We start from the raw sequence: 16,357 nt of genomic DNA, 5'->3' as shown, positions 1-16,357 counted from the left end.
TCACACCTAAAATAGATGTGTTGCGATTAGACAAAATCCAGGCGGACACACTAGAGTGCACATGCAGCACACACTTCATCACCCTGATGGCTTTTGTGTGAACTGCAGACTCTGCCTCTTCATTTGTCTCCTCCTCTGTCTGTCCCTTCTCTATGTTCCTTCCCTCCATCACTCCTGGACAGCATCCCTCCTTCCTCTGCTCCTTGGCTTCTCTGCTCCTGGGTACCAGTTACACTAGAGTTATGGTCCTTTAGTGGAGCATCCTCTCACTTCTGGCCCATTGTTAAGGGAGGGATACAAAGGTGTCTGGTTTCCTTTATATGAGAGTCCTTCTATAAGGGGTCTAGAATTCCTCTTTTGTTACAGCGGGATATACAGATTTGCAGACCCTCCCCCGTGTGCTCTGTATTCATTCACAGGCATCCTTTGGGCTCCTTACTACTGTAGCACAGCATTCTGCTCTACCTCTCTTTGTTCCTGGTCTCCCCTTAAAGATGGTTTGATGTTTCCTTCTCTCCCCTGCATCCTTCTCCCTTGACAGGTAAATATATTTTTAGCTAGCTCTCAAAATGCTGCTTGTGGCTATTGCTGGAGGTGATTGCATGGAGTGTATTTGGTATATTTCACACTAGGCAAATGCAGGGCTGGGCTACTGATTTACTGGAATACACATTGGGTTAGCATATACATACAACAGTTGTGTTCATGTAAAAGCGCCTTCATCTATTAGAAATTGCCCATATAACACTGATTCCATTATCATTATGTCATTTCTCCATATGCACTTTATGGGAGGCTGTATTGATCAATGTGAAATGCTATATTCCTTGGTAATATACAGCTGCAATCAGTCTGTATCAATTTAAATATTTGTTTTATACTGTGGCTAATGCATACCTTTTGGCAGGGTATGGTTGCAGTAATGATGGTATTTAAATAATATGACATGAGTTAGTTTTATTAGTCTACACCATCTTTTGCATATTCTCCCTTGCTTGACTGCATGGCTGGCTTTGTAACCACTATACAGTGTTAATATCACGTGTAAACCCACATTGTGCATTCCTATGTCTCTGGATATTTAATATTAGGTATGTTCATATGTTTCACATGTTGTGATTTTTTTGTATTGCAATTGTCTACCGTTTTTATTCATTTTAGGACTGTTTGGCTGTAGGATAGACTAATAAAGGGTCTGAGCAGATATAAGGCTGTTGGATAGTTACTCTTTGTAGGATAGGTTTGCTCAAGTATATCCTACCACCTCTATCATCCAACAGACCTTAGACAATTAGGTCCCTATTGTCTTGCTATGAATGCTATTAGCATGAAGTTGGTATTCTTTCCCTGTGTTTGTGTGCATTTATGTTGGCTGTTGGTTTCTTCTACAACCCAAATACATACCTAATCATCCATTGTACTTATAAAAGATCATCATAAACTGCTTAGGGAGCAGTTGATGTGAATGTGTTCTACTACCAATATATATAAAATATATATATATTGCATTTCAGATAGCAATTCCACAAGGCAAACACACACTTATGGTATATCAGTTTGGAAAAGTGTTACTAAAAGATAATTTGACAAGCATGGTGGACCCATAGCATGGAGCCCAAAATATGAGTTATTAGTTGCTCCAGTGAGCAATGTGATCAGTCACCTATCAGAGTGGTTGAAATTGAACTATAATTACAGTGCAGTGGTAAGGAATTTCCCTAAAAGAGAAGTTTAAAGTTTAAAATGTGGCTACATAACCATTAGAAAGATTTTGGCATGCTTTCAGGGAAAAATGATTTCCATTTCAGATGTATTTATTGTGCATTTACTTTGGCTTGTACAGAAGATTAGAAGTAATGCATGGTAGAAATAGCAATAAACCTACCTGAACACTGATTCTTTGGATTCAATTCTAGATCCTTTGAAAAAAGCCACAGCTTTATTGCATATCGAAAGAAGAACACAATTTTTCAGGGGGTGTATAACAGTAAAAAGGGGTAAAAGAATATGAATCAAAGAAGAATATATGGGAAAAAGGGGCTACCATTGCTGAGATATCCTTCTGAAAATGCTAGTTGCATGGCTGATATTCTAATCCTTTTCAGTACTTTCTTAGTTATTACATTTTTTGTAAGGAAGCAGTCATCTCTCTGCAGAGGTTCGACACACTTTCTGCTAAGGCAGAGCTGGAGTTTTCCGAAAAGCATTTGAGCATGAAATTTGCTGAATGCACATCAGTTTCTGTCTCAGTGTGTGTGGGTGAGAAGAGTCTTTTATATTAACTTGTGTTAACTTCCAATATTTATTAAGACAGTTAAGCCCAAAGTAAATGAAGACATGTAAATTAACTATACTCCTTGTGAAATACACCCCTTACCCACCAGACAGTAAGATGTTGTTTGCTGAAAATCTAATATACTGTATCGTCCCTCCATGAACTTCTTATTTCTTATCTTAGACTTCTCAACTCTTTAGAAGGTGTCCAACACCAGGCTACACACAGAACTTTAAGTTCAGAAAGGCAGAATATAATAGGCAAAGGGAAACTTTTTTAATTTTAAAGCCAGATCTTCATATGGAGATTTAAAGGTTAAACAATGAGAAACTACAATAAGAACATTTAGACAGAGATCTTCTCAATGTACTATCCCTAACCACTGTTACATTTGTTTGGATGAGAAGAGTGCAGAGTCTTTATTCAACCCTGATGTATATAACTAATTGTTACTCTATGCATGCATTTGTACCATTGCTAACTTGTGGATCTTTACAATAAAACAATTGCGAGCAGGCAGGTTGTTTAGTGCAAAAGTGTCAGGCAGTGTCACTACTGCAATAAATAAAATGCTTTGCATGGCATCTGTAAGGTAAGTATTGCTCTTACCCCCCCCCCCCCCCCTTAGCCAAAAGGCTTTTTAACTTATGCAATAAAGGGGAAGCTCACTACATGGGTAAACTTAAAAGCATTCCAGTTTGGGGCTTTATTTTGCACATTGTATCTACGGTAACACTAACAAGTATAGTAGTGTTTTAACACAAGATTCACATAAATTTCACCAATGATTTGCACATTTCTTACCACTTTATGTTGAATAAAAAAGTAAGCAAACTTTGCAAGACAATATTGTTTTATGAAAGCCTTGTTTGTCCTTCAAAAACCCTATGTGTTACCTTAAGTAATGTCAAACTTATTGCTAAATTAAATACCTTAAACATAACAAAAAAGCACTGATACATAAGGGATAAACAGGTGTAAGAGCGAAAAGTTATCAAATAGAAACAATATAACCATTTTATTTGTACTTTACACCTATAGACATTCACAGGCCCCAGCATCTCATCAGTCACCCAGTGGGTGCCATGATATCGCCTAAAGAGAAGACCAAACCTCGCCCTCCGAAGGACAGCATGACTCTCTTACCATGCTTCTATTTTGTGGAGGTAAGTTCACTGGTATTTGACACCTGTAATTACCAAGAGACAGTCTTGTCACTCAGTATGCATCAATACACAATATTACATCTCTTAAAGGGTATAAGTACATACTATATATAAGGATATACTGTGGATAAGGATGAGAAAAAAACTAATAGATCAAATGACTGCAATACCTTAATACTCAACAGGTGTCAATAATAGAAAAGCAACTTAAGATTCTTTCTTTATATATTTTATAGGTTTGCCAAGTCCTATGATAAGCAAAGTGCAAAGATGGAACAACTAGAAAGAGAGTATATTGAACAGCAGTCATTCACAATATATTTTCAGTATGACTCCTATTAAAGTAACCATTAAATGTCTCCAGACAAAAATTTGTTTTTTATTTTTGGCTAGAGCAGGGATGGGTAAGAAAGAAAAGAAAGTGAAATCAGAAACAAGAGGAAAGGGATAATCTTCTGAATGGAACACATGTTCTAGGGAAAACTTCTTAAAAAGGGAGTTCCACTCACTTTGAGAGATGTTCTTAAACCTTTATCATCTCTGGGACAAAAAGTATATTTTAATGTCCCCAACAGTTTACAGACATAAAAAAAACTCAACAGAATGGGGGGTAGTGGTCTGAACATGACAATGTGTGCTCACCTTTGTCCTGAGATCCCAGGATTTCCTCAGAAGATTTTACCAGCTGGCTACAAAACAACATGCCTAGGTGCCAGAAAGACTGCAGGGGTTACCCATTCAGGAAACAGTTCCCCAGCCATTCTCCAGAATCTTGAAAACCCCATAACTATGGATCTACTGAAGCCTGGTGTGATGTCAGATCCTTCTTTGCACACACACTCAGCTATTGCTTCTTCCACAGTTCCCGACGTCCAACATTGCAGATTAAGTCATTTTACTCAACATATACCCCACTATTTATCGGATATTCTAACGCTGTATTCTCTCTGACATCATTGAGTTGCAGGACTTGATACAGAAATTAACTAACAAAGCAGATATATAGACACACTGGAAGCCAATCATCAGGCAAATATAAGAAAAGATAAACAGGAAAAGTTGTCATTGTCAAAGTGGATGGAGATAGAAACATCTAACATACCACATAAAGTGTCTCAGCTAGAGAGGGATATATACTTTCATTACCAACTGGTATCTCTTCATCTTCCAAAGGAAGATTTTTAAAAAGGTCACTCTGAAATATTATCAATTTACCTGGTATCCCTGAGGACTAAAGTGGAGATTCTATGCATGAGATTGTAATGCTCATCTTTACCCAGCTTCTGCAGAATACCCCTACCTCTAGACTAGAGTTGGACAGAGTTTATTTAACACTTGGTTCTATTAATCCACAAAGGCCTCCTAATTTTGTTTGCAGAGTTTTTGGTAACAAAATTAAAGAGGCCATTATAGGAGCAGCCTGTGGCCTGTGGATCCCGATAGAGCTAGAAGCACAACCTACCTGATGTATCCTACGAAACTCTTCAAATGGTGTATCTTATGAAACCATTACTGGACAGAAATTTAGAGGTGCTTGGGTAACCCATCTGTGGGGATTTCCTTTCCATCTGATTTTGTGTGTATTGTGCCTCACATCATCCTTGAACTCCTGTTCGGATCTGGTTAGCCTCCTAAACTTTTTTAGCCATTGACTCTTTTCAACTGACACATTTTGTTTTTGGATTGATATCTGTCATGTACCCTACAAAGAATGTTATTCAAAAAAATAACTGTGGAGTCATAAACCTTTCATTACTGTATCCAAAAATTTACATGCACTTTAAAACCAAGTAGTATTAACCTCCTGAGCGGTAACCCCAAGTGTGACTCGGGGTAGAAAAAAGATGCTGGAAGCGGTAACCCCGAGTAGCTAAATGTAAAACCATAGTAAACTGAGTCTTACCTGACCCATCCGCATCCTCCATTGTCCTTTGCGTCTTCTTCCTTAATCTGGCCGGCGTTCTCAGCACCCGATGAGTCACCAGTGAGCTCCTGCTGACGTTGGTGCGTGCGGACGTTAAGTTCCAGGCGGGGGGGGGGAAATTCAAATCTATTTGTATTGCATTCAATAAAATACCTTTATTGACTGCAATACAGTGGATTTATATGTGTAAAAGCAGTACATTGTTTTTTCATGAACATTTATTTTACAGTATAATATATTAGTATGAGTATAACATTTATTTAAAAACAAACTGAAAAAAATTGAAAAAAAATTAAATCATTTTTTTTAATCTTTTATTTTGACATGACTTTGAAACTAACTTGATACTAATGTAAATATTGTTTGGTGTTCACAGCTATATAGATATTGCATTGCTTTTCTTGTTTCTGCCATAAAATATTTTTGCAGCAACCCATATGACTAAAAGATTTACTTCAAATCACGACTTTTACATAATCCATGAAATCCATCAAAGCAAGCATCATTAAGTGTGTGTGATTCATACATAATTACTTTAGAGACAAAAGAACACTATTCTGGGGCAAACAAATATTCTGATTGCTTTGTGTTTTTAGAAAAGGCTCTGAGGCATTGGCCCATATAAAAAGCATTTGGCACATTAATTTTGTATGTTTTATATTATTACAAAGTTACAAAGTAACAGAATCCCCTTCAGAAAGGTGCATATATATCTATATATATATATATATATATATATATATATATATGACATGTGATAAGATAATCATCAGATAATCACCAAAATATTTCTGCAGGTGTCCAACATTGCGCCATAACTTTTCGATGTCTCGGACATCATATAATTTAAGAATATTAAAAGAATATATCTCAGAATATCAAATGTTAATAATTCCCACCTACTGTAGTGATGGAAGATAAAGACATGAAACAAAAAAAGAGTAAGGAAAATAGGACAAAGAAAAGGGATGAAAGAGGTAGGAAGATGTAAAATAGAGAAGAGTAAACCAGGGGAAGAAGGGGGACTAGCAGGAAAATGTATGTAAATTACTGTGCACCCTATGATTCATGGAGACCCACCATTTCCTCAAAAACTTGCTGAACAAAATAGAATTAGGTTTAACAAAGGGTAGGTTACCCTACCTATTTAAACAGAAAAGGAAAACTAACTAACAAGCTAATAGGTAAACACCACATCAAATGGGGTATAACAGGCATCTTGAATGTCAATGTATAGCATATAATTAAAACCCAATAATTTTATACCACCAACATATTACACAACTCTTCACAAAGTTCAAGTCATGTCACTAGCTGTCCCTCAAAGGGGCTCCCAATCTAATGTCCCACCATAGTCATATGTCATTACCACAGTCCAAAGTCAATTTTGGGGGAAGCCAATTACCCTATCTACATGTTTATGGAACCAGGCTCACTATTTGAAGATCCTGGGGGGACCACATGTATTGCAGGACCTGGCATGGAAAAGCAGCCCCTGCATTAAGTATCTAGGCAAATATGACAGCAATGCAATTTGGCCTCCAGCCTGATCCAATAGCTTCCTTTATCAGCCTGCCCTTGTTGCTGCCCAAAGACTGTGTAAAGGACATCTCAAAGCCTCATATATTGAATGTCTATAGGTATGTATTTGCTGCATTCAAATTTAGTACATCTGTCCTGGCTCCTATACTTCTTACATCAATGGCTCCGACATCATTTTGTGTTTTTTTTTTTTTTTTTTTTTCTTCTACCTGAAGAGATCCTGACTATTTACATACCAAAAACATTCTTAGCCAGCTGTTATTCTTTCTGCCTTAACTTCTATCTGCAGGTGGGAGTTGTTAAATGTATATTGTAATATTATTCAATTTATAATCTAATAATCTGACTTTAATTTTCATTTATTAGAAATGAATAAATAATTGGTTTGGGCAATCAAAGCCATTCAAGTCTGTGCACATAAATTGTTAGTTACTGGTGCTGCAGAATCAACTTGAATGCTTTTTTTAGCTGCCGATCACATCTCTGTTAAGGGGTTTATTGGCCTATTCCAAAAAGATGTTTCTGTTTATAAATATTTGGCACATTTACTTTAACAGTTGCAGCAGAATATATCAGCAGACTTCAAAGGTATTCATGTCTAGTTCATCCATATAGGTCGCCCAGGTCCTAAAGCAGTTAACAGATAATATATTCACTCTTCATCATTCTTCACAGTTGGGATGGTGTTGATATGCAGTGTTTTCTCAACACAAGATACTATGCACATTGAGCAAAGAGTCGTTCTTTTGTCCCCTCAGTCCATGAGATATTGTTCTGTGGGTGCTGTAAACAGCAACATTTTTTTTAAATCAGTGGACATCCTCAATGTTAAAAAAAAACAAATTTATGGTTTCATAGTCTTTCATTTACTGTATATTCGTGAATGCAGATTAAGTGCAAAATAAGCAAATCTTTAGCTAATAATCTAGGTTTCTTTGTATGGTTTTTGAAAATTGTATAGACATGATCTATATGGTGGCTACTGAAAGGGGTATGATGGCTACTGAGATTAAAATGTCTTTCATTTGCACAGTATCTGTTTGACTTAAGGTGGCTATAAACATCTTTTGGTGATGCTTTCTAGTTGTAAAAGAATAATCAGGCCTTTTTATGAGCTATTCTGAAGATTTTTTTGATCAGTCCATATTGCACAGAATTTTGAGAGTCATTCAACAATATTGTGATTTGTTTAGCTTTAACTTAACTATTTTAGACACATGACTCCATTTACCCTGTAAGCCTAAATGTACATGTAAGGGGTACATGTTAAACTTCACGTTTAGGTCATTGAATTTATGGAAATGTTCTGCAAGTGCTTCCTACTTACTGGACCACACCGTACAGAATACATGCATATTTGCAACATTTTTTTTTTAGCTGGGATAAACCAGTTCAGTTAGATTGTTTTGCTTATCAGCATATGTGACTATAATCTGCCTTACATTCTTTCTTCTACTCAAGCTTCCCATTGTGGCCTCCTCCATAGTATCCCTGTACTTTCTGGAGCTGACTGACATCTTCCGACCTGCACAGGGTGGATTTCAGTGCCATGATCGTTCACTCTCCATGCCATATGTTGAGAGTAATGAAGAGCTCATTCCACTTCTCATGCTTCTCAGCCTTGCATTTGCCGCCCCAGCAGCCTCTGTGAGTACTTGTTTTCAGTTTAGAAGAAGTTTAGTTTAGTTAGAAGTTCACAGCGATAATATTTTCCTCTTCTTGCCTATTTCAGATAATGCTCGGAGAGGGAATCCTTTACTGTATTCAGTCCAAACTGAAGGGCCGTGGTAGCTCCGAAGGAAGTATTAATGCAGGGGGCTGCAATTTTAATTCCTTTTTACGTAGGACAGTTCGATTTGTAGGTAAGTGCAATTTTAATGTTGTATGTACTGATTTTGTGTGTGTTTTACAAAGCTCTTTGCTCTTCCCTTAGGTGTTCATGTCTTTGGCCTGTGTGCAACTGCATTGGTCACTGATGTCATTCAGCTATCCACTGGATATCATGCTCCATTCTTTCTCACAGTCTGTAAGCCTAACTACACAAGGCTTGGCACTTCATGTGCAACAAATCCCTATATTACACAGGACATCTGCACCGGAAATGACCAGCACGCTATTTTGTCTGCCAGGTAAGCACATTTAGCTGCATACTAGTTGTAGACTCACCAAGACCATGTGAAGCACAGACATAAGAAATTGTTCACACAGCGAGGGCAGGTGCATCAAAGGAAAGGTAGCTAAGCAACCTTGTTTGCTTCCTAGCAACAGTGAACTGCAGTTGCAAAACACCAAAAATGGGGCAGTTTATGTCACTATGAATATCCATAGCTAGAGCAAGTTTTCAGTATTAATGTAAGTGGTAAAGTTAGCATGTCAAGCGTGTACTGTAATATACAAAATCAAATGATGACACATAACAATTTCAATTAGCAGATCGATAATAGGGATGTCTTCATACAGACAATTCTAAAATAAAATATGGTTTTTTTATATATCTGCTAATTATTACATCTGTACGCTAATAATATTTACATATTGATATCATACAATTATGTTTCCAGGAAGACGTTTCCTTCACAACATGCTACACTTTCAGCTTTTGCTGCTGTCTACGTATCTGTGAGTATCTGGTGGAGGTGCTCATTAGTGTCATTCTTATAGGTAATACTGCCATGGGAAACCGTATTGTACAGTACAAAATGTAAACTGGTGTTCTGTAAACATGGGCACACATTATTGCTATAATCTAGCCTTTCTTTTATTTTTAGGATGAGTTAACCCCCTGAAATAATATCCACAGCTCACACTATATTAGTATGGGGATCTATAGGAATAATTCCTCCCACATCTCAAATTGATGGGCAGTGGGAACAATGCCACCCTTACAGATAGCCAAAAAGATCACTGGGTCAGTTTGGCTGAGAAAGCCATAAATTGCTCATTGCCCTAACGACCCCTGGAAAAACCCTGGTTTAGAAACACTGATGTAAAACGAAATGTGTAAAAGTGTAATTTAGAAAACAGGAAAATAAACTGAGCTCCAGGATGCAGATGATTTCCTTTAAACAAGACTTCTTGTAAGTTATCTGTTGATGGGATAGATCTAGAGCATATTGCAGGGTCTGTGAGGATGTTATATGAAAGTATAAAGGACATACTCAGCATTAAACAGTTGTGACGAGAGGTCATTGATACTTAGATGCCAAGACCAAAATGTAACTGTGACATTATATAACCATAATTGTTTTAGCAATGTGAATAACACTCAGCAGAATATTAGGAATTATTAATATTATTTTTAAAAATATTTATGTCACTTTAACATCTGCAGCCAGCAAATTCTCTATGACAGGTAAACTAGCAAGTTAGTTTATAATAAACTAATGTGATTGCTATAAATAGTTATTATAGTTAAATGGAAGTCATTGTTGAAATTAAAAAAAATGGGAGCAAGCAGGTTATTAATTGATATAGGAAAAGTCCCTTCTGGAAAAAAAAAAAAAAAAGAAACGTACTTTCTTGTTTGTAATGTACACTGAACTGCACATGTAGAATACTGGGTATCCTGGCATACCATGTACCTTGGCCATGAATAAAAGATGGTTTATACATTTTACTAGTATTTTCCACTGCCACCCTTACATTATCATAGTGTCCAGGAATTATCATATTTTCCAGCCTTGAGGCAACTCTTTCCAGTATAGTTATTACCTACACCCTCTTTTTATAAGGTTATTTATAAACTGTTTTCTCTGCCAGGTTAGGGCCAGAATACAGGATCATATTCTGTATATTAAAGATAAACTTAGCTCAAAATGATTGCTTTGGGGACCAAAGATGGGCTTCATTGATGGAAACCAGGACTGCTAATGGTAACATAATTACAGATAAACTCCTAATTCAAAGACTTCTATCACATTTTTTTCAGATGTATTTTAACTCCATCATAACAGATAGTACAAAACTTCTGAAGCCATTGCTGGTTTTCTCTTTTGCCATTGCCGCTGGAGTGTGTGGACTAACCCAGATCACACAGTACCGCAGTCATCCAGTAGATGTGTACGCAGGATTCCTTATCGGAGCAGGCATAGCTGCTTATTTGGTCAGTGAAAATCTGTGAATTTTTAAATATTTTTATTATTCTATCAAAAAATAATATTACATCAGTGTGGGCTATAATGAGCTTTTAATACCCATTAACTAATTTTTGCCTTGCTAGAACTAACTGGAACCATGTATTTTAGGCTTATCATGCTGTAGGTAACTTTCAGGCATCTTCTGAGGACTCTTTGCCTGCACCCCCAAGTAAGGATGGTTTGCGTGCTTTAACACAGCGTGGACATGAGTCTGTATATCACCAGAACAAATCCTCAAGCAATGATGAACTCTCTCCTCATCCAAGTGGCCAGGCTACCCAACGTCAGGTGAGAGAAATACAAATATACAAATAAATATTGTTTGGTCTAAAAAAAGCCTAAAACATATTGGTATATGAAATGTGTATACAGCACATTAAAATAAAAGGACTGTATACTAAAGAATACAGAAGTATGCCAAGAAGCCAGACATTCACCTAACCAATAACCAGATTTCACAAAAAATGTTTCAACAAAGATATCACAAAAAATTAAAAACCCAGAATGTAGCCACATAACATCCTAAAAATGTTATCAGAGTGCATCATTTTATTGCTTTTCCCCGCATAGATTTAAAAGACATGACATGCACGTATTCTCATTTAAAGTGTACCTAAACTCAGAAATTTCACTTTACATAAAAAGGTAGACAACCCCTTTATGTAAGGTAAAAATTCAGTTTTTTGGTTTTTTTTAAGTGCAACACCCTTTAAAAAAAAAAGGGTGCAGCACCGCCCCCTAATTCGAATGGGAGCGCAAAGCCTCCCGGGATACCTACGTCACGCATCCTTGGAGGATCTTGGGTGCTCCTTCTGCGCATCTTAGGCATGCACAGAAGGAGCCTTTTCGTGAAAAGGGAAACAAATTGCCGCTCGCTCGCATGTAAAGTGCGATCAGCAAGTTTTTTTCCAACCTACGTCACCCCATACCGCTCCTGGGTTGGGTGATGTAGGATAAAGAACCTGGAAGAAGAAAGTAAGAAGATGGCCGCGCCCAGCGTGCCGGCTCGGGGAGAGACGCCGGTATGACGTGGGACCAAATGGAAGACACCTCCAGACCGACCGACTGCACTGCAGGATGGAAGGTAAGTGTATTTTTTGGGGGCATTTTTCAGTTTACTTCCTCTTTAATTCAAAGATTCTAAAGGACACATGAACTGTTAGGATTTAGAAAGGACCTAGGAACACATGAGGATTACAATAGGACATTTTATCTGTCTATCTATTCCAGGTGAAAAATTGAAAAGGTTTTTTTTTTACATGTCTTGTGTTGCAGGGCATCTGTTAGGGAGGTGTATTAAAACCTAATGGCAAAAAGGTTGCTTGAAGACTAAATCTAAAAGTCCCACTGCTATAAAAAAGTACCACATTTATAAACTCAGCAGTTGCTTTGTGACCCCTAAGCAAGCAGAATGCCATTAAGCCATCGTGTTAGGACATGGGATTTTTGTTGAAGCCCAAATGCAGTTAATTTTCAGGCGCATTACACCTGCAATTCTAATCAGTTTGGAAGGCTTCTGCATGCATTTTCATATTTACTAAACCATATATATAATATTAATATACATATTACAAAAATATTTAAAACTTATCTTCTAAAATATATACAATAATATAAAACTCTGTCTGTTTGCAATAAAGTCAAACATTGGCCAAATAACTGCGTAGTTTTTATAAAGAATCTTAAAATTTTATTGACAGGTATTTACCTACTTTAACCCTAATGGATAACTTATTTGTTTTATTATACCTTCTTTCTAAACTGTAAATCAGTTTGGATGTAACTTTCCTTTGTAAATCGATGTCCATCAGCTATTGACACTCACCTACCTGATGTGGGCAACAACCATATTAATGACTGGACCCCACACCAGCTTTTTCAGCTTCTTCTGATGGTTATGCACATCAGTAACAAATGTGCCAGGGCAATATGTTGGCTGAAATAGGGTTCTACAATGCATGCATACTTCAGCATGGTAGCTATGTACTAATTGGCAAGTTCAAATTTAGCTTACTGTATTGGTGCCTCAGCAAAAAGTTCCTGTAAATCCTTAAAAGGTTAAAATATTTTTCTTATGTTTACTCCAGCCCATCTACTGACCTTAATATTTTTTTTAATCTGACTCAGCTTCTACTTTCTTCCTGTAACTAAATGTTGCCTAAAAAAGCCAAGGAAGGTCATCTGATTGACCTGCACAAAGTCTGTCAAGCTCTTCGACCTCTCCTGCCTAATTTGACATATGTACAGTTGCCCACTGATATTGTTCATCATTTCCCCATGGTGATGACGATTGATGAACAACCGATTGGGTGCCGCTTGGTTGTCCTCTCCCCTCCTCTGTCTATGCAACAGAACAACATAGTGTGTATATAAAATGATCACAAAAGAGTGTTTCCAATGACAATTCTTTGACTTCCATTAGACATCTGTATGTAGCATAAAGCAAGGAGGACTCGATGAACCACTTAATTCTATTAACCAATAATATGTAATATGCAATAATAAGTTGCTGGCTGACCAAAAGTAGATTGCAGTCAGTGTGTAACTTTTTTAGCATGCTTAAAAAGAAGCATTTATTTTATAAGTATATATTTTGAAAATATTTGCTTCGTTTTGATTGCTTACATGACTGGGTATGTTTTTCTATAGGTTCAGCGTGAGAAAAACTCTCTTGGCAGCCTTAAACGTGCCAGCGTGGATGTTGACTTATTGGCCCCCAGAAGTCCCATGGGAAAAGAGAACATGGTGACTTTTAGTAACACTCTGCCCCGAGTGAGTACTCCCTCCATGGAGGATGCTGCACGTCGGCATATGACTATACACATGCCCACTGAGGGCTCTCGTCAGAGAGCAACAGGTCCTGAATGGAAACCAAAGCCTATAGAAGGGCGTAGTCTTACACTTGGGGAGGAAGTTGCACTGGCACAAGCCCATCGAAGGGCAGCCTCTGAAACTTCTGGTATTATACTGGATGAGCCGGACCCTGACAGAGTTCCTTCATCACTTTATCCCACAGTTCAGGCTCGACCAGGGGCTCCTCGGGTTCTTATTCAACCACGACCTGCAGCCCCACCACTTCTGCACATCCCTGAGGAAAATCAAACTGGTTCCCCAAAGAGCAGTTCAGCAATTAGAGCTAAGTGGATGATGATGGCTGAGAAAGGAGGGGCACCAAGAGCAGCCACAAATCCTCCACGATTAATGCAAGTGATTGCCATGTCAAAACAACAGCAACAACAACAGCAGGCAACAGTGCTGGGTTCTGGTACTCCAAAACATTCTGAAACATCATCTTCTTCTACAACCAGCAGTTCTGACTCCTCACAGTACCGTTCACCTTCAGAAAGGGATAGTTCCAGTATTGTCACTATTGATGCTCATGCACCTCATCACCCAGTTGTTCATCTTTCCTCGGGCAATGGTCCATGGGAGTGGAAGGCAGGACAAAAGGCTGGAGATGCTCAAGAGTCAGGATGTTATGACATGAGCAAGGACTTTCGTGGTTACAGGTCACCAAAAGGTGCTGGTGTGTCTCCAGGTTCCTCAATAAGTGACATAGAGCCTGATCCTGAACCACGCTGTGGACCAACTGTCAATGTGGCTGGAGGTGTGCCAACCCCTCTAATAGCTGAGACTATTGGCATTTCTAGCCGGGAAGCTAGTCTGAGAAGGAAACCCCAAACAAGTGATAGGGAGGGAGGTGAAGAAGCGGAAGAGCCATTTTACAAGAAGATTCAAAATCAGCGATTTAAGGACTGAAATTTTAGAAGAGCAAAGATGTAAATATGTTGGCATGTTGGACAAAGGAAAAATTACACTACACAAAACAGCAGCAATTCACTGCCCAATTAGCATGGAAGAATTACTCTTGTACAGAATATGATTTCAAATCTCCATGGAAACTGTACTGAAATGACATTTTGAACTTGATGTAAAAAACATCAGTATGACATTCATTTTCATACACTGATAACTCAAGTTGCCTTCCAAATTTGTACAGCACATTGAAGTGGTAGCAACTAATCAAGAATGCTCATGTTTTCCTTATGAGAGAAACAATTCCGTAAAGATGATTTTTGTAGCATTTATATCTATATATGACAACAATTTCATTCCTTATCAAAACAGGAAGTTACAGGCCTCTTCACCTTAATTAAAATGCTGTCTCCCTCTACTAAAACTTGCTCAGGAAGAAATAATGCATATAAATGCATGATGTCAATTTGGAGATGCTCCTAAATTTCACACTTTTTGTAAGCGAAACATTTTAGATGAATGTGATAGTTAAAACAAATGCAAGTCTAGTAAAAAAAAAAGTGAAGTTATAAAGCACACAACAGTATGGTGCAAGTTGCTTTATCCAATAATCAATGACTCTAGAAAATTTTAGGCATGGACAAACTCCAAACAATTAGTATGGAACTTTTGTTTTATACAGGTCAGCTGTCGATAAGAGGATGGTTCTCAAAGGTGCTCGGTCTTTTTCATGTTGGGGGGGGGGGGGTTAATCAAAGCTGTTATTGTGCCACAGACATTTCAGGAAACAAAAATATGTGTTCTATATATTCCAACAGAGGACCATATCTGATCATATAGGAAAATTTGTAATACGGGGTCCCAGTTGGGTCCTGACCCATCGGCTGCACTCTGTACAGCATGAAAGGGGTGTATCCTAAATCATTGTTTGAAGAATTTGTATTCAGCTTCCACCAACCTTTTCTCCAATTAAATATTCTCATTTTTGTTTTGTTGTGCTTACTGGCTCAAGGCGTGCATTTATAATATTAATTAGCAATATTGATTGGTTAACTTTGCCATTTTGTGAAAAACACAAGGTGTTGTAATATTGAGGCAATTATTCCAATGGAATTGAACTTATCACAAAATACAATTCAATAATTTTCCAACCATTGCAAATTAGGTATAGCTTCTGCTTTACTTACAGTCAATGTAATCACTAACAAGGAACCTTCTCATTTTATTATTTGTTAAACATACCTTTCAAAGTGTTTTATTCTATATATTTGGTAAAGCAAATGAAGTCATACCAGAAATCCAGTGCTTACAGCAATGCTTACATTGTTTTATGTAAACTACATAATAACCCATATGTTATGAAGTTGAGAAAGTGGGGTATTTCTGTAATGTTAACACACTTTTTTTCTCCTAGAGTGACAATGTTGCTCCACTGCAGATACAGTACAGTGAGTGAGCCATGTCATAAGAAGATAGGAAAGGTGTTAGTGTCAGGATCACAATGTAAAAAAAAAAGGAAATAAAGGTTAGTTTCTTTTTCTGATTTTTGCTACATGGT

The 16,357-nt window shown here is 37.5% G+C and overlaps 1 protein-coding gene across 1 annotated transcript; it reads left to right on the top strand.

Moving 5' to 3' along the window:
* The first annotated feature begins 152 nt into the window (after nucleotides 1–152).
* On the top strand, nucleotides 153–15,797 carry PLPPR3 (phospholipid phosphatase related 3). The gene is made up of 9 exons (XM_072404770.1): nucleotides 153–541; nucleotides 3,317–3,441; nucleotides 8,369–8,554; nucleotides 8,640–8,769; nucleotides 8,841–9,036; nucleotides 9,469–9,526; nucleotides 10,836–11,009; nucleotides 11,152–11,331; nucleotides 13,693–15,797. Exons 2-9 carry the CDS (start codon nucleotides 3,361–3,363, stop codon nucleotides 14,800–14,802), a joined length of 2,115 nt encoding a protein of 704 aa, XP_072260871.1. The 5' UTR covers nucleotides 153–541; nucleotides 3,317–3,360; the 3' UTR covers nucleotides 14,803–15,797.
* Nucleotides 15,798–16,357: the final 560 nt, after the last annotated feature.

The sequence above is a fragment of the Pyxicephalus adspersus genome, chromosome 3, assembly GCF_032062135.1.
Source record: "Pyxicephalus adspersus chromosome 3, UCB_Pads_2.0, whole genome shotgun sequence".
In the NCBI taxonomy this organism is placed as follows: domain Eukaryota; kingdom Metazoa; phylum Chordata; class Amphibia; order Anura; family Pyxicephalidae; genus Pyxicephalus; species Pyxicephalus adspersus.
Note: the sequence above shows the minus strand (reverse complement) of the source record. Positions and strands in the feature narration are given on the sequence as shown.